General features: G+C 46.7%; 1 protein-coding gene across 1 annotated transcript in view; it reads right to left on the bottom strand.

Annotated features, from left to right (window-relative positions):
- Positions 1-20584, bottom strand: part of KIF5C (kinesin family member 5C) — a 164074-nt gene that overhangs the window by 4609 nt on the left and 138881 nt on the right. Inside the window, exons 22-25 of the mRNA XM_040229009.1 lie at positions 20126-20197; positions 17357-17461; positions 15265-15481; positions 14047-14160 (exon numbers count right to left, since the gene is read on the bottom strand). Of these exons, the coding sequence (XP_040084943.1) occupies positions 14054-14160; positions 15265-15481; positions 17357-17461; positions 20126-20197 (501 nt within the window). The 3' untranslated portion in view covers positions 14047-14053. The remainder of the gene's footprint in view (positions 1-14046; positions 14161-15264; positions 15482-17356; positions 17462-20125; positions 20198-20584) is intronic.

Here is a 20584-nt window from a genome sequence, read left to right as displayed (position 1 = left end):
GTGATGAAGTTACGTAGTAGGCCTTCTCTGATGTCACTCCACGTCCCAACAGGTGTTCATCTGATCACTGTCAAGTCTCCAGGATGAAATGTGACCAGTTCTGACTCAGAGGCCAGCCCTTCATCAGCCTTTGGACCAACTCCAAGGAACTCTACTTTCAGCAAGAAACAGAAAGTCTCAACCTCCTCACACCAGCTGGAAGCTCTGGTCTGTCTGGGGTCCTGCCTGTGGGTTTTGTGCAGAGATCATGGTGCTTGTGGGGTGGGGAGTGGGTGACAGGAGAACCTGGTACGGCCTCATCCTTAAGGAATACATGGGTAGTGCCGGGCACAGGAAATGTGACAGACACTAAGAAAAACCCAGCTGCTCTTCTGACTCTAAAAACTTCATGTAGATATATAATGGAATGCTACTTGGCCATCAACAAGAATGAAGTTTTGCCATTTGCAACAACATGGATGATAGACTGGGAGAGCATTATGCTAAGTCAAGTAAGTCGGACAGAAAGACACACACTGTATGCTGTCACTTATATGTGGAGCCTAAAAAGCATAAGCTAGTGAATACAACAGAAAAGAAACACACTCACAGAGAACAAATTAGTAATCATCAGTGGAGGGAGGGAAGGGGCAGGGGTAAAACAAAAGCAGGGGATTAAGAGGTACAAATCACCATGCAAAAAATAAGTAAGCTACAAGGATATATTGCAAAGCACAGGAAATAATAGCCACTATTTTATAACAACAATAAATGGAGTATAATCTATAAAAATTTTAAATCACTGTGTTGAACACCTGAAACTAATATAAGATCATGAAGCAATTATACCTAAAAAAAAAAAAAAGAGGGTACTTCGAGTGGACATACATCTGTTTTTGCCCCGAGGAGCCTTACATTCAAACTTGGTGCTCAACTGTGATAAATATCTCAGCTTCCTACTACAACGCTCTCTCCCTAATTTTTTTGTCTTCACTCTCCTGATTTGTGTGTTATAATATTGTAAGCAATCTCACATATTCTGTATAAATAAGTAGGATATAAATTATAAGTAAATAGGAAAAAATTCAGAGTGTGGAAAAGGGATTTTAAAAGTAGATAAGAGCAAAGTAGGTGGTGGGAGAAAGGGAACAAAGAATAAAAACTGAGTAGAAAAAAAGAGAACACATTCCTTTTTAGAATATTACCTCTTCCCCACTCAAAAAATAGTCAGGGAGCTCACACGACAACTACCATTTCTTGCGGCCAATGGTGCAACTGTTCACAATTACAAAGCTGCTGAATTAAAAATATAAAGCCATCTTATATTCCCGTCAGTTTTAGAAGTCAGATAGAGGGAGAGAGATCTGTTTTTGGAAAGAGCATCTTTACCAGAGGAGACTCTCTGGTGAGACTGTGTGCTTATTATTAGAACCAGAAATGAAAAACCTAAAAGCATAGTCATAGTCATCATTTAAATCTATTTTGAGCTGAAAACCAATAGGCTCAAGAATGCTTTCTAAATAGTCCCTTTGAAATGCCCATTTCACTTTCCTTACAGGTTCATTTTTCCAAGTGATCTCAGAATCATTCATGGGACACCCTGGTCCGATGAGGTGGCTGTCCTGCGTGCCTGCAGGAGGGACTGAGCACATACTTTACATGTAGGATTATGGCTTAACGTGATGACTGCAGCCTACCCGTGTTGACAGAGCCGAGCGTTAGACACACAAACTCTACGGGGCGGCCTCAATAACTTCAGTGGACCATGAAGCAACACGATTTCCACAGAAGGCCTTTCATTCAAATCCTCTAACTCCCCTCACTGTGCAAGCTGCTGCAAGTTTTGGCTAACAGTCTGAAAGAAACGGGGGGCCGCAAAGGAGGCCCAATCTGCTTAGTTTAACCGCCTCTAGGAGGGCGAGAGGGAACTGAGATTGTGAGGGGTTCTGAAAGGAAACACAGCAACTCTACCAAGAAAACACCCTTTATTACTTAGAGGTTCACCTTTTTCATCCTGAGTTAAAGACCTTCATGGGCATGTATGCCAAACTAGTCTTTACCCCAGGTCCAAGGATGGACCTGGATACTCCCATCCATCCCCTAACTATCTGGATGTTCACCTCCTCTGACAAACTCCGAGGAGAAGACAGATATAACATATAGAAGCCAGTGGGTTAGCCCCCAGAAAACCATTTCTGAGTGTTCTGAACAGAGACTGGCCATCCAGACAGCTTGGTGAATCTTGAGAACCCAGCACTGTTGACCCTCCTTAGATGGTTCAGAGGAGCCACTCACTCACCTAAAAGCATACTGGACCAAGCACCCTGCTACTGGACTGTCCGTAGGCCTCTGCACAACTGGGGACAGTAACTCAGAGTGGCAATGTGTGACTAGATTGAGCAAGAAATAAAACTGCCTTCCTTTAGAAGAGGTGGGGAAGGTTGAAGAAAGAAACTAATTATATATGGGTTTTGCAAGAAGCAGTTAGAGACTCCCCCCCACCAACTTTGGCTTCTGCAATTGCTTGCAATGGATTTAGGCTTAACTCAAATAATACATAACTTTATCTTTCCTTTTGCCTTTCTACAATTCAGTCCCCACATTGTAAGAATTACCAGTTGTGTCGGACGTACCACTGCTGAACACAACCAAATTTGTCCCACGGGGGCACTCGTGCAACCTGCTGTTGAGGAAGGGTTTTACTTGCTCTGAATTCATAACTCTGAGAAGCGTACCACTGAGGAGAGTCAAGTCCAGTGACTGTGCTGGAGATGAAGGAAGGAATTCTTTCCCTCGGCTCCTCCACGATCCCTCCCTTGGAAGGCACAATGCTAGTTTCAAAGTCCCGTGTTACACCAGTGCTGTCTGCAGTCACTTCTTTCCTTTCTCCCCCAGGTCCTGCTTCACATACTCCTTTTAGGCCTGTCCCCACGGCCATAACATTCATGGTCTCACTTGTCAGGGTCTAATTTTTTCCAGATATTTCTATTGACTTTTCACTCTACTTTCACATGATCTCATTTAATTCCCAGCACAAGCCCATTATAAAGGTACTCTGGTCATAACCTCATGCCATGGATCTTTTAGCTGTTAAACGGACAGGAACCTTGTCTGGAGGGGACAAGGCTGGATTTGCTTCATATACTTCAACTGAAGCAACCCAGCTGCAGCAGACAGAAGGCCTGCGCAGATGTGAGAGACCAACTGTTGTCTTTTAAGCTTAGTAAGAGATCTGCAAAAAACTGTAAAAAAAAAAAACAAACAAAAAACAATGCCATTCTAAGTTTTTTGATTTGGAAAATTATTACTTTTCATTAAAAATGGCATTTGTTAATAGAAGTACCATTTTAAATCTTTCCATTTTTAATATACTACCAATCAGCAGATCCAACTCAGAAATATTAATATAAAAGCTCTTTGAGTTCACCAAGCTTTTTAGGAATGTCAAAGGTCCTAAGGTCAGGAACCTTGAGAACTGCTGCAGAGCAGATCAGAGCTCTCAGACCAGGATCCCCCACTAACAAGTTGTCAAGATCTTGACGGGTCACTCTGCCTCTCTGCAGGATGTCGAATGAAGCTGGACACAGGGTTCACTGAGGACTACCACACCACTGTAATCAACTATGAAAAGTGCAAGTGCTAGTCACTAGGTCATGTCCAATTCTTTGCGACCCCATAGACTGTATCCCGTCAGGTTCCTCTGTTTGTGGGATTCTCCAGGCAAGAATACTGGAGTAGGTAGCTATTCTCTTCTCCAGAGGATATTCTGGGACCAGAGATCGAACCCAGGTCTCTTGCATTGTAATCAGATACTTTTATCATCTGAGCCACCAGGGAAGCAACTATATACTCCAAAATAAAATAAAAACTAAATTAAAAAATAAATAAAACACTTAGAAACTTTATAAAAAGAAGAAAAAGAAAGAATAACAATTAACAAATAAACTCACAATAAAATCCTGAAGTAGTAAAACCAGAAAGAGGTAGCACTACCCTGCAATGACTGTCAGTGACCCAGGGAATGTCACATAAATCAGAGACCCAGAGGTCAGGACAGACGCCTCAGCTCTTCAATGGCTTTCTGTAGTTACATTCACCTGGATGACCCTGCTATAAACTGCAGAAGTGCTTTTCCAGAGCTGTTTTCTTTATGCCTCAAAACATGAAATCACCGTGGTTAATAAAAACAAGTGTCCTCAAATGCACTTCAAGAGCCCAGTTTGTGGCTTCTGGCTCTACCACCACGATTTTGCCTAATATTTTATCAAAGCATATCAAAACTTTACTAAATAGGATATAATTTCTAGACCTGATATATATATATATATAGTTTTTAATATGTGTACAGTTCAGTTCAGTCGCTCAGTCATGTCTGACTCTTTGCGACCCCATGAATCGCAGCACGCCAGGCCTCCCTGTCCATCACCAACTCCCAGAGTTCACTCAGACTCACGTCCATAGAGTCAGTGATGCCATCCAGCCATCTCATCCTCTGTTGTCCCCTTCTCCTCCTGCCCAGAATACCTCCCAGCATCAGGGTCTTTTCCAATGACTCAACTCTTCGCATGAGGTGGCCAAAATATTGGAGTTTCAGCTTTAGCATCAGTCCTTCCAATGAACACCCAGGACTGATCTCCTCTAGGATGGACTGGTTGGACCTCCTTGCAGTCCAAGGGACTCTCAAGAGTCTTCTCCAACACCACAGTTCAAAAGCATCAATTCTTCGGTGCTCAGCTTTCTTCACAGTCCAGCTCTCACATCCATACATGACCACTGGAAAAACAATAGCCTTGACTAGACACATTTGTTGGCAAAGTAATGTCTCTGCTTTTGAATATGCTCTCTAGGTTGGTCATAACTTTCCTTCCAAGGAGTAAGCATGTTTTAATTTCATGGCTGCAATCACCAACTGCAGTGATTTTGGAGCCCAAAAAAATAAAGTCTGACACTGTTTCCACTGTTTCCCCATCTATTTCCCATGAAGTGATGGGATCAGATGCTATGATCTTCGTTTTCTGAATGTTGAGCTTTAAGCCAATTTTTTCACTCTCCTCTTTCACTTTCATCAAGAGGCTTTTTAGTTCCTCTCCACTTTCTGCCATAAGGGTGATGTCATCTGCACATCTGAGGTTACTGATATTTCTCCTGGCAATCTTGATTCCAGCTTGTGCTTCTTCCAGCCCAGGGTTTCTCATGATGTACCCTGCATATAAGTTAAATAAGCAGGGTGACAATATACAGCCTTGACAGACTCCTTTTCCTATTTGGAACCAGTCTGTTGTTCCATGTCCAGTTCTGACTGTTGCTTTCTGACCTGCATAGAGGCAGGTCAGGTGTTCTGGTATTCCCATCTCTTTCAGGATTTTCCACAGTTTATTGTGATCCACACAGTCAAAGGCTTTGGCATAGTCAATAAAGCAGAAATAGATGTTTTTCTGGAACTCTCTTGCTTTTTCCATGATCCAGTAGATGTTGGCAATTTGATCTCTGGTTCCTCTGCCTTTTCTAAAACCAGCTTGAACATCTGGAAGTTCACAGTTCACATATTGCTGAAGCCTGGCTTGGAGAATTTTGAGCATTACTTTACTAGCATGTGAGATGAGTGCAGTTGTGTGGTAGTTGGAGAAGGAAATGGGAATCCACTCCAGTATCCTTGCCTGGAAAATCTCATGGACAGAGGAACCTGGTGGACTGCAGTCCATGGGGTCGCAAAGAGTCAGGCACGACTGAGCGACTAACCCACACATAACACACTTGAGCATTCTTTGGCATTGCCTTTCTTTGGGATTGGGATGAAAACTGACCTTTTCCAGTCCTGTGGCCACTGATGAGTTTTCCAAATTTGCTGGCATGTTGAGTGCAGCACTTTCACAGCATCATAGTGACCGAGAGTGCCAGGCTGCGACGGCACAGGAGCAGCCTAGAGGAGATACCCTACGTCCGAGGTCAGGGGCAGCGGCTGAGAGGAGCTACCACACGCCTGAGGTCAGGGGCGGAGGCCGAGAGGAGCAACCCTACATCCGCGGAGGCTGCGCGGGCGCAGGAAGGCTGAAAGGAGCTACTCTACGTTCAAGGTCAGGAGGGGCAGCAGTGAGGAGATACCCCTCATCCAAGGTAAGGAGCAGAGGCTGCACATTGCTGGAGCAGCGTGAAGAGATACCCGACGTCCAAGGTAACAGAAACCCAAGTAAGACGGTAGGTGTTGCAAGAGGGCATCAGAGGGCAGACGCACTGAAACCATAATCACAGAAAACTAGCCAATCTGATCACACGGACCACAGCCTTGTCTAAGTCAGTGAAACTAAGCGATGCCATGAGGGGGCCACCCCAGACAGCGGGTCATGGTGGAGAGGTCTGACAGAATGTGGTCCCCTGGAGAAGGGAATGGCACACCACTTCAGGATTCCTGCCTTGAGAACCCCATGAACAGCATGTAATATGTGTACAGTCCCCAAAATACCAGTGTTCAGCTACATCGACACTGAAAGGCATCTGAGGTCTTTGGTTCATTTCCACTATATTTTCAACTGTATGCTTTCCTTCTCAAGAAAATATGAAGCATCAATACGTGCATATTCTAGATTATCTAGCTGACTACCTTGGAACCAACTTCAGCCCCACACCTGCTTTATGCCAAAACCAAGTTGGTGCTTCTCGTCACAGCTTTTATCATCTTCAGGTAAAATCCAGATAATGGGAAGATGAGGCATTCCAGCCATGAAAAGACAGAATGACGTGAAAGCAAGCGGTGATCCTGCAGTGATTTTTAACAGAAAAAGAGGGTGAAAGAATCGCCATGTCTTGACACGCGTGACGAACTCCACCGAATGCAATACATACTACAGTCACATCGCGTGTTGCTCTTTATTTTCAGCAAAAGACTATCATTGTTGAGTTAGTAAAGCTTAGTAAAGGCTGGTGATTTGGATTTTCGACTTTTTAAATCTACTTCGTAAATCTTTTTCAACTTGATAGTTGTAGAACATCTACCCGTTTAAGGAGTGAACACTTTAAAATTTGCACTATAATAAATAATAAATAAAATAAAAACTATAATAAAATAATTTAAATTAACCATACGAATCTGTGAGAATTTTATTTCCTTAAAAGTACTCTATTTACTACTCAAATGTGAGAAATAAGGGAGGAAAACCAAAAGATGATGGATTCTGCCTCAAAAAGCCTTTCAGAAAACGACCGAGCTTTCAGTAGTGCCCCACGTGCGCCATCTGGTGGACATACTGGAACCAGCGCCCACTGCACACCAAAGGAAGCAATCCCAGTTGCAGGGCCCCAGGCAGCTGGACAATGATTGAAACAGTGTCTACCTTAATTAAATGCAAGGCCTCGAATAAGCACTCCGCACTACCCAAGCGGCCTATTTCACACCTCTCTTCAGCCTGCAACCCTGTGTTTCCCAGTAGATAACTTGCCTTACTTGCACAGGAAAACAAGCACTAAGATGAGCTCCGTTTTCACCTCCCTGCACGTCCCATTTACCAGAACTTTCTATTCTGCCTTGGATACAGCGTTGCCTTCGTTTATGCTCAGATCAAAGCACCTCACCGGAAGCCAATACTCTCTACTGTAATTCTCCCGGCTCCGAAGTTATCAATTTCCCTTCTGAGTTGGACTATTACCATCAGCGTATAAATAAGCTGTAATAGCTGCCATCTTAAAAAAGAAAAGCAGGGATTTCCTGGTCCAGTAGTTAAGACTCCGCACGTCCATTGTTGGGGGCACACAGGTTCGATGCCTGGTCAGGGAGCTAAGATCCCACATGCTGTGGAGTTCGGCCAAAATAAATTTAAAAAAAGAAAAAAAGGAAACCCCATCTTAATCTCACTGCTGCTGCTGCTGCTAAGTCGCTTCAGTCGTGTCCAACTCTGCGCGACCCCATAGATGGCAGCCTACCAGGCTCCCCCGTACCTGGGATTCTCCAGGCAAGAATACTGGAGTGGGTTGCCATTTCCTTCTCCAAAGCATGAAAGTGAAAAGTGAAAGTGAAGTCACTCAGTCGTGTCCGACTCTTAGCAACCCCATGGACTGGAGCCTACCAGGCTCCTCCATCCATGGGATTTTCCAGGCAAGAGTCTGCAGTGGGGTGCCATCGCCTTCTCCCTTAATCTCACATCCCTCCATTTCTCTGCAGCTTCAAACAAAACTCCAAGCCGCAAGCAGGTACTGACTCTATTTCCCCTCCTCCACACTCTGCTCCATGCTGCCCCCTTGTGCTAAAGCTGAGGTTTCTGCCCTCAGGCCTCCAACAACCACCAGTCTCTGTGGTTATCTCCCTGGAGCTCTGAGCAGCCTTCAGCGCAGCTGACCACCTTCCCTTAGGAGCCAGGGCTTCACTCTGCCTCCCTGAACCTAACATTCTCCTCCTCAGGCCCCTTCATCACTGCTACCTCCTTTCTCTGTCCTTTCCATTGGCCAGTCCCCAGATCTGGTCAAACCCTCCTCACTCTCTGCCTCTGTTCCACCCTTTCTCCAGGTGACCTCCTGGACATATGGTCTTAAACACAATCCACAGGCCATAACTCTCTATGACCTCAGCCGTGACCTCTCGCCTGCGCTTGCAGCTTTCTGCCTACTCAGCATACCGGCCTGATGGTGAGCCAGGCTGAGTTGTCTAAGAGGAATCTCATGATCCACCAAGCTCTCTTTTCCATAAAACCTGCATTGCTCAATTTTCCAAGTCACCGCTAAAAGGTACCAATATTTACCTGGTTGCTAGGCCCCCAGCCCAGGAACCACCTTTGATTCCCATCTCCCCCTCCTCCTCACCCTTCCACCCTCAGCTCTCTAACACAGGCCAACTCTGCCCACTTGCTACTGCCACCTAGCTCAGGGGTACTCCCCCTGCCACCCGCCTAAGTGGACATCCACAACAGTACCCCCAGGGGGGTCCCCTGCACTTACTCTCACCCCATGCCTATCCTCTTTACAAAGTTCAGCTCTCGCAGACCTTTCCTAGTCATGAACCCGCCCCATCACTCCCAGGCCCAAAGGCCCCAGTGAACCCGAGGCTTAGCTTACACTCTAAACTGCTCACCTCAATCTCAATTTATCTGGTTCCATCTCCCTCCCCAAATTATGATACTCTCCCCTGTTCTCTATGCTCCAGCCATATCAGCCTTCCTGTGGTTCCTCAAACATGCTACAATGTGGACCCACCTTCCAGCGAGTGTCTGTGCACACATCACCATGGGGCTGGCATTTCTCATCATTTAGTTCTCAGCTCAAAGGTCACCCCCACTCCTAAATAAGTCTCCCTAATCTCTATTTCAGTAAGCTGTTCTTATTTTCTTCAGAACACTGACCACTATTTGCAGTTACCTTCTTTATCTGCTATCTCTCCTCAACAAGTATGTCAGCACACAAGAACAGAGCCTTTGTCTCTCTACTGTTAAACCAAGTACGGAACAAGTATAAATTGCCTGATCCCATTTGGCAGATAAAGAAATTGAGGCTAAAAGAAATCAAGCAGTTTTTTTTTTTAAGTAAAAAAAAAAAAAGAAATCAAGCAACTTGCCGAATGTCACAAAAGAACAGAGCCAAGGCCAGGGCTGGAACCCACATGTGGCCAATTCCATACCCCGTGTCCTCAGTCTGCTGCACCATGCTGCCCCCTGTCTGGCTTTGGAGCTTGAGAAAGATGGTCCCCATCCTGCTGAGGCAGCCCTGGCCCCCAGATTTTAATATGAGATCAAAGCTGGCCCTGTCCTGGGTTTTTTTATTTCCACACGTTGGCCTCTTCGGTGGCTCTGAAACTTTGAGCATAAACCCAGAGATTCATTGTGACTATATTCTCTGCATCCTGAAATGAAGCGGAAAGAAATCCCAAAGGGACCCAGATGCTGCCTGAGTATGAAGGTGCCATTCTGGCTCCAACAGGAGGGCTGGGAAGATCGGCAGCTGAGACCATTGCTACAGGACAGACACACTTCAGAACAAGCATCCAAAGAGCAGAAAGTGTCAGTCATTCAGTCGTGTCCAACTCTCTGCGACTCCATAGACTGTAGCCCAACAGATTCATCTGTCCATGGGATTCTCCAGGCAAGAATACTGGAGTGGGTAGCCATTCCCTTCTCCAGGGGATCTTCCTGACCTTCGGATAGATTCCACATCTCTTGCATTGCAGGCAGATTCTTTACCTGCAATGCCACCAGGAAAACCCAAAAAAGATCATCTCAAAAAGGTTTTGACCCACCTAATAAATGATTTCCATATTTCTATTTTTTAAGCCATGCTGTGAGGCTTGTGGGATCTCAGTTCCCCGACCAAGGACTAAATCCAGGCCCTCAGCAGAGAGTGAGCAGAGTCCTACCCACTGGATCGCCAGGGAATCTCCTCCAATTATTTTTTTAAATAAGCTTATTTTTAATCAGCATTTCCTCAGCTCCAATTATAATTCCTTACTCCACTGGTTATCATCCTTTTTTTTTCCGACTCCACTAACCAATGCTCAATTATTTTCATAAAAATAGTCAATGTTGTTGTTTATAATATTGGGATAAATACACGCTAGCATATTTTAAACCCCTTATATCTGGTCACAGCACCAAACAGGATACTCAGACATCAGCCTTCTCCACTTAGTGGTTATAATCTATTGCTACAGAGACTAAAAACTGTTTTTCAACAACTATGAGAATTAGAAGATAACATAAACCAGCATTCATTAACCACCCACCTTGTGCCAAGCTTGCAGTGCTCACCTTTCCCACAGCTGCCATTTTGTTGAGCACTCGCTATGTGCCAAGCCGCTCAGAAGCATGACCTCATTTAGCCCTCAAATCACTGCAGTGCCCAGGGAAAGGACTCTCCCCATCTCACAGATGAGAAGACTGACTCTGAGATTCAGAACATGAAAGGCCTGACACCTGACCCAGGTCTCTGTCCAAAGTCAAGCCCCTTAACCCCTCCGCCACCCTGACACTTGCATGGGGTCTGTTTGGTGACGCTGTGAGAACAGTCAGCCACGGGAATCATATGAATAGATAATAAGGTGGGTGGAGAAGGTTCCAATTTCAGATAAAATCATCAAAACCACTCTGAGCACTTTGAGTTAGAAACGAAAGAAACGAATCACCATGCTGGGTGAGGGTGCGTCTACACTTTGAAGGTCTTGAAAGTCTCAGGACTTTGAGACTTTCAGGCTGGGGTGATGGCTGGCTGCCGTATGGTTGTACGTATCTGACATTAAAGTGGGGCTCATGGGCCTTCCTGGGAGTGCCCGAGGAGGGGGGCCTTCCACTGAGCAGTCTCTGAAGCTGGAATCCCTGGGCTGGTGTATTCCTTAGGAGCTTGCTGGAGCCAAGCACACACATGAACACAGCGCTTCCACCAAATGGGTAGCAGAGAAATTGCATCTTGCACAGAGCTGCTGCAGAGTGTGTTCAATAAAGAGTGCTGGGGGCACTGTGCTGGCGGCCCCGTGGTTAAGACCCCACATTCCCAATTCAGGGGGCCAGGGATTGATCCCTGGTCAGAGAAATAAGATCCCACACACCGCAACTAAGACCCAGCACAGCCAAACAAAATTTTAATAAAAGAACAACCAGAGTGCTGGCTGCCTATCCAACATCCATCTCATCGTTCCAGGCAAGAGAACACTACTCTTATCTGGGGCAGTGATGGGCCCAGCCAAAGACCACCTTCTCCAGCCTCCCCTGAAGCAGCTGTGATCACCTGTGTCTCAGTTGTGTCAGAGGGGTGCAGGCACTGGAGCTGGATGGCACCTCTGAAAGGGCAACTTAAAGGAAGCTGATTCAACGGCATAAGCTGCTTCCGCCTCTCCCCAGCTGCTCTCTCTGCTTGCTCAACACAGCACACAGGCTAAATGTCCACCCACAGAGGAAGGATAAAGAAGATATGGTATGCATATACAATGGAATATTACTCAGCCATAAAAAGGGATGAAACTTGGCCATTTGTAGAGACATGGATCGACCCAGAGTCTGTCATGCAGAGCAAAGTAAGTCAGAAAGAGAAAAACAAATACCATACATTAACATGGAGCACAGGCACTACAGTGAGGGCTGCAGAAGTCATTTAGGTGACCGTGAGGAAGGGAGGTACTCGCCGAGGGCAGGGAGCCGAAGCTTGTCACTGTACAGTTCCCTCAGCCATTGATAGACCACCCTCAAATGTCCTTCATGAGACAAAAAAATAAACATGCATCCCGTATAAGCCACTTTCAGATACTTTAGGTTACCAGGTCTCAAAGGCTTCCCAGGTGGTGTGAGTGGTAATGAACCCTCCTGCCAATGCAGGAGACACAAGAGACAAGGGTTTGATCCCTGGGGTGGGAAGATCCCCTGGAGGAGGAAACGGCAACCCACTCCAGTATTCTTGCCTGGGGAATCCCATGGACAGAGGAGCCTGGCGGGCTATAGTCCATGCGGTCGCAAAGGGTCAGACATGACTGAAGTGATAGCATGCAGGCAGCAAAGTCACCTGGGGTACTTGGTGAAAACACAAAGGTCCAAACCCTACGCTACTTCAAGGAGCCTGGGTCTCTGGGTGCTAGGTGCTGCTGACACTCACCAAAGGTCGAGAAGCCCTGTTAGGCTTTCTGTACTAAGTTGCCCAATTTGCTCTTACAGCTCCCTTCAAGTGTCAACCCCAACACTGACAAGATGCAGTCAAAACCAATTTTTTAACGTCCAGTTTTACTTTGTTGTTGTTTAGCCGCTCAGTCATGTGCGACTGCAACCCAGGGAGTGTAGCCCACCAGGCTCCTCTGCCCCGGGATTTTCCAGGCAAGAACACTGGAGTGGGTTGCCTTCATTTCTGATTAAAAGCAGAGGTCACATCTGAATAGCGTGACCCATCACTAAGACAATTTCCCATCCACCCTTCCAGGATACAGCAGAAGATGGAGGGCACCCTGCCTGCCATGGGCATGGTGTGTCCTGCTCCTTGACATGCTCCTGGGGCAGGGTATGCAAAAGCTTCCTCCTTGGAAGTTTTGTCTGAGCCTTAACAATACTGTCGTAGCCTGTGAGTGGGGGCTCCAGCCCTTCATCTTCACTTGCCTTGAAGTGAGAGTGAAAGTCACTTGGTCCAACTCTGCTATTCTATAGAATTTTCCAGGTCAGAATACTGGAGTGGGTAGCCTTTCCCTTCTCCAGGAGATCTTCCCAACCCAGGGATGGAACCAGGGCCTCCTGCATTTCAGGTGGATTCTGTACCAACTGAGCTATCAGGGAAGGCTAGATACGGACCCACTCTTTCTTGACTTGCCCCGATCACTGCAATTTTGTTGCCAAGCTCACCCATTTTGCAAGCTTTCCTAGTGAGGGCTCAGACTCCACAGTCAGCATTAGGAGCCACCTCCTCCCATCTATAGGTTACTGGCATGAAGTCAGTTTCTCTAAACAGAGTTTTCTGGCCACCGAGCTGTCTCTCTGCCCTGCCCAACCAGTAAACTCTTTCCCTCAAGCACAAGAGGACAGGCCTGTACTGCCCCCTCTTTTCTCAAGCACACCACTTTTTCCTTTGTGCTGACATGGTACAGCAAAGTCAGGCATGTGGATTGTGGGAAGAGCAGTTTTCAGACCAGCATCTCAAAGGAAAAAGTGGTCCAGACTTAGCTAGATGAAAATCTGCACAATTCTTTAAAACCCCATTTGTTGAGTTCAGATAGCAATTATAAACATGTGACTTTCAATTATCTGGCTCTTTCTTAGGTTCGGTTCCTGAGACTTAGAGCAACCACCCATGTCTGCCTGCTCTGGGCAAAAGCACCTGACAAGCAAGTAATGCCACTGAGGATGCCAGCTACAGAGGGGAGTCCCACAGACAAAAGGAGACTGGCGTGACTCATTCACCACGCCCTTGCCACCCCCAGAGGGTCCCAGCACCAGGCGGCCTGAGCTGAAAGACCCGAAGGCTCTAGACTGAGTTGGGGGTAAACGCAGGCCCCCAATAACCTGAGGCCCCAGGGCGTGTGCTGGGCGGAGCTGAGCTGTCTACACACGTGGAGCCGAGCTCCTGGCAGAGGCGAGGAGAGCCCCTGGTGTTGCCCCGGACAGAAGCCTCCCGACACCAGGGACTCACTTCATATTTATTTCTGGTGGTGAGTGGAGTTTGAAGAGCTGCCTCCTCCCCCTCGGATGGCGTGGACCGCCGTTGGAGACGATGCAGGGTAGTGTCCAGGGCGGATAGGCTTGGCTGTGTCCAACCGACAGAAAAGAGAGAAGACACATTCAGAAAGGGCTTACACAGCTGCATCCAGATACCTCCTGGCCACATGCAAAAACCAAGAGGCACAATCTTCTCATCAACGTTGCAATTCTTATCAGCCCCAGACTTTTCTGAGGACAGGAGGTTTGCCCTTCTATTAGCACACTTAGCTAGCCGCCACCCAATATTCAGGGGACAGAGAGACCTTATTTATCAGTTACTTCAATTCTGATTAATGAAAATTAGAGACAACAGACTTTCAGTTTTATCTGAGGCAGATCTGTAGGTCCCGATGAGTTCCAACAGCATCTCCCTAAAACTGGATGCAGAATTCTATGATGCATTTTTAGGGGAAGAGGTCCACAGGTTTCAGGAGATTTTCCAAGGGTATAAAAATCTAGTAAATGCAGTGACGCACTAATCTATGATCTTAAAACTAGAAACAAGGAATTGCTGGTTTCCCAAACATGTGCAGAGCAGTATCTGATAAGAAATATTATTACATATTATTGGAGATATTTCCATCTAAGAAGAAGAAAAAAATGCTCTCTAGAGACATCCCTAAATCTCTTTTCCTCCTATGGCTCTATCCCAGGAAATATGACTCAGCAGCTACACTCTCAGTCTTTGCAGGTAGAACATCCAAATCCAGGCATGGAAGGGGCTAGATGTCCAAACCCCCATGCACTCACTGATGCCAGGCCTGGCTCTCTCCAGGGTATTTCCAGACCTGAACTTGCAAGAGACTCTCCCTGAGGCTTCTAGCTACATGCAGCTCCTTCGTGGTTCTGCCGGGTGCAAACCACAAGGGGCCTGCAGGCTTTGCTGAGCAAGCCCTATACTCTGCTATCTCTGGGAGAGTGTACCTCTGTTTACAGCCAAACCCCTCTGCCTGCCGCCAGGGCTGGCTAGCTTCTTTGCTCAGCTCGGTAATTTTGAAGATCACCATGTCCTCTGGAATCTCAAGGAAGCGCGTGTCTGGCGATCCCAGGATGGACGCCAGGTACTGGGAGGCCCCGGCTGGCCTGCACAAGGCATCTGGCCTGTGGAGCCCTCGCCTTATATCAAGGGCCCGGGTACAGGTGCACATACCAATCTGGGCCGAGTGAGCTCTCCTGGCCATGTTCTTGGCCCGCACGGCCTCCTTGATGCGGTCCACCTCCTGCTGGTAGCGCTTGCGGTCCCGCATGGCGTTTTCCTTGGCCTCCTTCAGCGCGCTCTCCAAAGCCTTCACGCGCTCGGCCGTGGCGCGCAGGCGCTTCTCCAGCTTGGGCAGCTCACAGCGCAGGTCTGCATTGTCCCGGACCAGCTGCAGGGAAGGGAGAGCTGAGGAGTTAGTGGAAGAGGAGGGAGGAGCAGCAGACCCCGTGCTGGGGGCTGAGAAGGCCACAGAGGAGCAGTTAGAACCGCCACCCCCTGCCAGGCTGTTCTGGAAAGTGCATAAGACCATAAACTCTGGGAGCACCCAAGGGGAATAAAAATCCCACATCCCGAGACTCAGATTTGCCAAACACAGTATTCACAGTTTGGAGAAAGTGGAGAGGGGAGTAGGCTAGAATTAGAAGCCATTTCCAACTGTGGGAAACATTCAGGCTTGGGTGGGATTTGCTTCCTCTTTTGTTTGAGGGGTGAGGGGGAACTTGCAGGAGAAAATTGACTACTCCGACGTTGGCATGTGAAAGCTAAGAAACGTGAGGCTAGTTCGGACATGCTCTTGAAAGGCATTCATGTTCTCGAGCTCTCTGAAGGCCTCCTTCAGAGAACACACGTCCACACCAGCACAAGATTTGGAATGTACCCAGGGTCTAAGTAACTCAGGAATACTGCTCATTCTTTATGATCCAAGACTCTCAATTCAGAAGGAACAGACTCACCCGAGGTTAAGTATGGGCCAAAAGCCAGTTCTGTTATTTCCTGGTCATCTGACCAGGTATGAGTCATTCAACCACTATTAAGTCCACATACTACATAAAAGGACCATTGTGGGAATGCAAGCGGGTCAGGAAATATTTGAAAATCAGGAGTGCTATATGGGTTGAACTATTGCTAGGTCCACACTTGTTTTCTTTACCCCTATCTCCCCACCCAGTCCCAGCCCCCGTGCCCGGTACAGAGTAGGTTTTTTAATAAATATTCACTGAATTTCATGAATAAAATAATTAATGAATCTCAGGACTCAATTTCAAGTCTCCAGCAGTTTCTGTTTTTCTGTTTCTCTTCAACAATTTGCTTGAATGCTTCAACCACGTTGAATCTGTCATCCTCCCTTTGGGCAAAAGTGCCATCATCAGTAATGTTGAAGAGCATGTAACAAGTCAAAGAGAAATGACATCCCCTAGAGTATGTGGGCCATTGCAAAGCTGAACCATTTTTTTCAGATCCCAAATCTTGAGGATTTAGGGGAAACCATCATGAACATTTCCGCATTTAAACAGAAAGGAGAGGGCCAAGAGGAAGGGGACATGTGTATACCTATGGCTCATTCATGTTGATGTATGAAAGAAACCAGCACAATACTGTGAAGCAATTATCTTTCAATTAAAAGCAAATTTTAAAAAATAAACAGAAAGGAGACAAACAACCTGCCTGAATCATCAGTGGGTTTGGACATGGTTATTGCTCTCTGTCGCTCTGAACAAACTCCAGGGTGTTGTGGGAACCTGAGAGGATGCCCAAGAAACAGAGCAAGCAGCAAGGGGTCTGGTGCTGGCCCCAGTTCTCCCTCTTGTGGGATGAAGCCAGTGGCTTCCCCTCCTAGTCTGTTTCTCGTCTCTAGAAACAGGAAGCCTGAACCAAGAACTCAGTGTCCTCTGCTTTGTGTTCTGTGGAGTCTTTGGGTCCACAGAGTATCCTCAAAAGCATCATGGGACACACCGAGGCCAGCTGGGCTCAGAGGCTGGAAAGGGAGGCAGAATGAAAAGACACGACTGAACACCCTGCTCCCCAAACCCCAGACAGCTCACACCCAATTCTTTATATTTGGCTTCCTTCAAAGAGAGTATTTTACATACAAAGGAAGTCACTGAAGACTAAGAGTTCAGGTCCCTTCTGACGCTGACGTTCCCTGGTGACGCTGTAGTCCTTTTAGCTTCCGTATCAGAGCTCCTCCCCAGTGGAGCCAAATGCAGCGACTGCTTTCCAGGAGAGAAGCAGAAGCAGGGGCAAGCTGGCACAACCCTCCTACCTGTTTGTGAACCTTGGTGAGCTGCTCCAGGTTATTCTCCAGGAAGGAAATTTTCTGCTTCTGGGCAGCACTGCCTCCTCCATCGTCACTGTCCAGCTCTACACTCTGCATCAACACAAGGGGTCAGCAGAATCAGCCTCCAAACTGCCCACCCGCAGCCCCAGTATCATGCAGAAGAGCCATTCTAAATATCTTTGGGGAGAAATCCCCGATCCTACTAACGGTTTATTCTGAAAATGAAAATAGAGCTTCTAGAAGTTGAGACTCAACAGTCTTCCCAATCAATTCCCTTGATCGGTATCAAACATGCTATTTTTTAGATAGCTGACCAAAAATATTGCAATCTACTTTTGAAAGATACAGATTAGATACAGTTCTCTTTGTGAATATACCCTCTCCCTTGCAGGCAGGTGAACAGACACTTTTCTTTTCAAAAGGAAGTGTGTCAAAACTCATTAAGAAGAACTAATGGGAAAACATAAGCCCAAGACCTAAATTTGATTTCAAAACATCACAAGTGAGATAATGAGTCATCAAGCAGCGGGAAAGTGTCTGTGGTCCCACTGGGCAGTCTCCACGGCCTCTTCTTGTCCCTTCAGCTTTCAATTACATGAGATTATTTAATGAATCCATCCCAGACCAGTCAAGGCATCTGTATGTGCTGTGCTGGATTGACACTAGAAATTTATCAGATCTTAAGATTAACAAAAGCATTGTTCTCCCAACACTTCCATGCTGAGTGGCCACATAAGTTAGGAAATACATGTACAAACACATCCTGGAGTCTAAAAATGGCAAAGCATGCTTATTTTGTCTGATTACAAAAGATATCATCACTCTTTCTGAGAGGTGGTAGCCACATGAGCATCTCAAACCTGTCTCCTGGGTCTAAATCCAGGGCTCTTAAACCCAGAAGGTTTGTTAAAACTCAGATTTCTGGGCCCCACCCTAGTCTTTGGTCTGGTCCCAAGCTCTAGGGCCTTCCCTGATAGCTCAATTGGTAAAGAATCTGCCTGCAATGCAGGAGACCCCAGTTCGATTCCTGGGTCAGGAAGATCCGCTGGAGAAGGGATAGGCTACCCATTTCTGTATTCTGGCCTGGAGAATTCCATGGACTATATAGTCCATGGGGTCGCAGAGTCAGACCCGATGAGCGCCTTTCACTCACCTCAGCCTCTGAGTCAGTGGATCCAGGGTGGGTCTGAGAATCTGCACACCCAGCAAGTTCTTATGTGATGCGAGTGCTGCTGGCCAGGTGACCACTCTTTGAGAACCACTGGTCTAAGAGCAGATCCTCCCCAGAGAGTCTTACATCATGAAATCTGGTCCCAAGCTCTGCATCCTCCTTGGAATACTTCCTCCCCTCAGCTGAGTCTTTTCAGTTCTTATCATAATCTCTCTCGTCTCTGTCCTCATCACCTCTGCTCTGGCCTCTCTTTACTCCCCAATCCAGGTCCTCTGATTATTTCTATGTTGTTGAACATACCTACCTTCCTGATCCCTGCCACTCAAGCCTTGAAATCTCCCATCATTCTCCACCCTCTTTCCTTATTTTGATTTCCAGCCCTCCAAACTCACTAGAATCATGCTGCCAAGTGCCAAGGCAAATCCATGCTCTGAACCTCATCTGGACACTCCCTCCACTGCTCAGCATCCTTTTGCTTATCTCCAGAAAATCCCTCACAGCTGCCCAAGCCTCCTCCAGCCTCCATGGGCTCCCCATTCTCTTCCTCCTTCTCCACATTAACTGAGAAAGTCAGAGTCGTTGAATGTATCTCTGCCCCTGTCATATATTTCCTTGCTAATATCTGGTTTCTCCACTTCTCCTCTCTGAGAAAGTATGTCCCTTCCATTTACCAAGTCATATATACTCTTCTATGCTATCAATTCTATCCTCTCAGATCTGATACTATCAATCACCTCCTCTTTTTTTTCCCTTAAATAATATACTTCATCTCTTTTCCCTGGCTCCTGCACACAGATCCCCATGCACACACTTAAATACACCTCTGTCCATCCTATTACCTCTGGGTATGCTCCCTGCTCCTCATCCATCACTTTTTCAAAAGCCTCCTTGCTGCTTCTTCCTCCTCGCTCCTGAGACCTCTGCTAACTGCTCTGGGGGTTCACCATTCAGAATTCCCCAAGGTCATCACTGCCTGTGGCACAAAATGCTCAGACTCAGAAGTCACACCGACCTGGATTTCAGTCCTATCTCTGGCTCTCCCCAGCGCTGTCATCTCAGGTCAGCAGAGCCCATTCCCATAACCGTAAAACAGAACACAAAGGACCAATTACGTGGCTGCTGGGGACAGGAGGCAAGACACGGGATGTTAAAGTGCTTCATACACTCTGGCCTGGCCCCTCACAGCCTCCTAACAGGGAAACAGGAGGTGGTGTTTCCAGGTTCCTGGCATCATTCACCAGGCTAAGGGCCACGCTGTCTATTGAGAGCCCTCTGGGTTTTCCCTGAGTCACTCAGAGGTTTTCACACTGTAACCAGATAAATATGTGTTCCTTTGAAATAAAGGCCAAGGAAAGGATGATAGCTTCCTTTCACTAAGAACGAAAAGTCAGATGGAAAAATGTTCCCAAGTATTTTTTCCCCCTCTGGCACATTCTTTTAATCACATTCTCTGGTATGAAGTAATTTTTAAGCATCACCAGCTAGGATTTAAGCAAATGATAATGATTTAAGCAACTGAAAATGATTCTTTCTGGCCAGCTTTTCATTTCTCCTCAATCCCATTCACACGAATTAGAACTTACTTTTTTAACCCGCGCTGTCAGATCCTGGACAAAGAGTTTACGGAGGTTATGCAGAGTCTGGAGTTCTCGAGACTAGAAGAGAAGATCGTTAAAACACCACTTAAGTGAGGGCACACAATTTATGACACCATTGGCACCAGACCATCAACCCCAGCTGCCTCCACAAAGCTCTGCAAGCCGCCTGTCAAGGCCATGGGGCCCTCTGCTTCCTGTGCTACCTGCCCACCCTCGTGCTCTCCCCCTCCACCAGGCATCTTCCCAGGGCTACCCCAAGGCACAGAGCCTGGGAACTCAAACAAAGATACAGAAACTAGACCGAAGCCTGCTCGTTTGCTCTGTTTTAAATAGAACCTTTTCCCTCCCTTTTAACCACAAAAACTTGAAAGCTTTCTCATAAAAATTCCTAGTGAGCTATGTTATAACAGAATGGACTCTTTTTTCACTCTAATTTATTGGTGT

This window comes from Oryx dammah, unplaced genomic scaffold (genome assembly GCF_014754425.2).
Source record: "Oryx dammah isolate SB20612 unplaced genomic scaffold, SCBI_Odam_1.1 HiC_scaffold_27, whole genome shotgun sequence".
Taxonomy (NCBI): Eukaryota; Metazoa; Chordata; class Mammalia; order Artiodactyla; family Bovidae; genus Oryx; species Oryx dammah.
Note: the sequence above shows the minus strand (reverse complement) of the source record. Positions and strands in the feature narration are given on the sequence as shown.